A 623-nucleotide genomic window follows, 5' to 3' on the forward strand; every position below is an offset into this window, starting at 1 on the left:
GCAAGGAAAGATACACATGAACCATAAATACGAAACGGAAAAAAAATCATATACACCGGAGAAACCGAAAGAAAAAAGAAATAGATCACTGAACGTAAAGCGGAAGATTTCTGCCGAGGTCTCAACTTACCGTCTGGATGATGTACCCCCTGAGGAGCTTGAGTCTGTGGAGGCCTTCAGTCTGCCGGAGAACTTCATAGCAGACCGCCCCTTCACACGCCGCCCACGAGCCGCCTGGGCCTTCATCCTCGCCCACGACGGCAGCTCCATTCACGCCCACGAGGAGTAGTAGGGCCAAGCACATGGGCGTGGTGCACATCTTGAGCGAGTCTGAGCAATCGTGTGATGCCAATGTGAGAATTTATCGTTTGGAATTGAGATTAATTATTCCACAATGCAGGGGATGTAATTAAGTTCTCGATGTGACATCAGAATTCTGATGAAAATGTGATATCGAAATTTCATTGCCATGCTTAAAATGAGGATTTTTTTCACTTACATTCATACACATGCGTACAATCACTAGAATAAACGAAAATCGAAATGAGAAAATACAATTGAGTTGCCATATAAATCCCTTAACCTGATTTTTGACTCGTGTTTAAAGGAATATTCAGATACAT

At 43.3% G+C, this 623-nt stretch overlaps 1 protein-coding gene across 1 annotated transcript in view; it reads right to left on the bottom strand.

The window, feature by feature from the left end:
* Nucleotides 1-623, bottom strand: part of LOC119586438 (keratin, type II cytoskeletal 2 epidermal-like) — a gene marked incomplete in the record, with an annotated part of 4,452 nt that overhangs the window by 3,502 nt on the left and 327 nt on the right. Inside the window, 1 exon segment of the mRNA XM_037935167.1 lies at nt 131-330. Within this exon segment, the coding sequence (XP_037791095.1) occupies nt 131-319 (189 nt within the window).

Source organism: Penaeus monodon, chromosome 21 (assembly GCF_015228065.2).
Source record: "Penaeus monodon isolate SGIC_2016 chromosome 21, NSTDA_Pmon_1, whole genome shotgun sequence".
NCBI lineage: Eukaryota > Metazoa > Arthropoda > Malacostraca > Decapoda > Penaeidae > Penaeus > Penaeus monodon.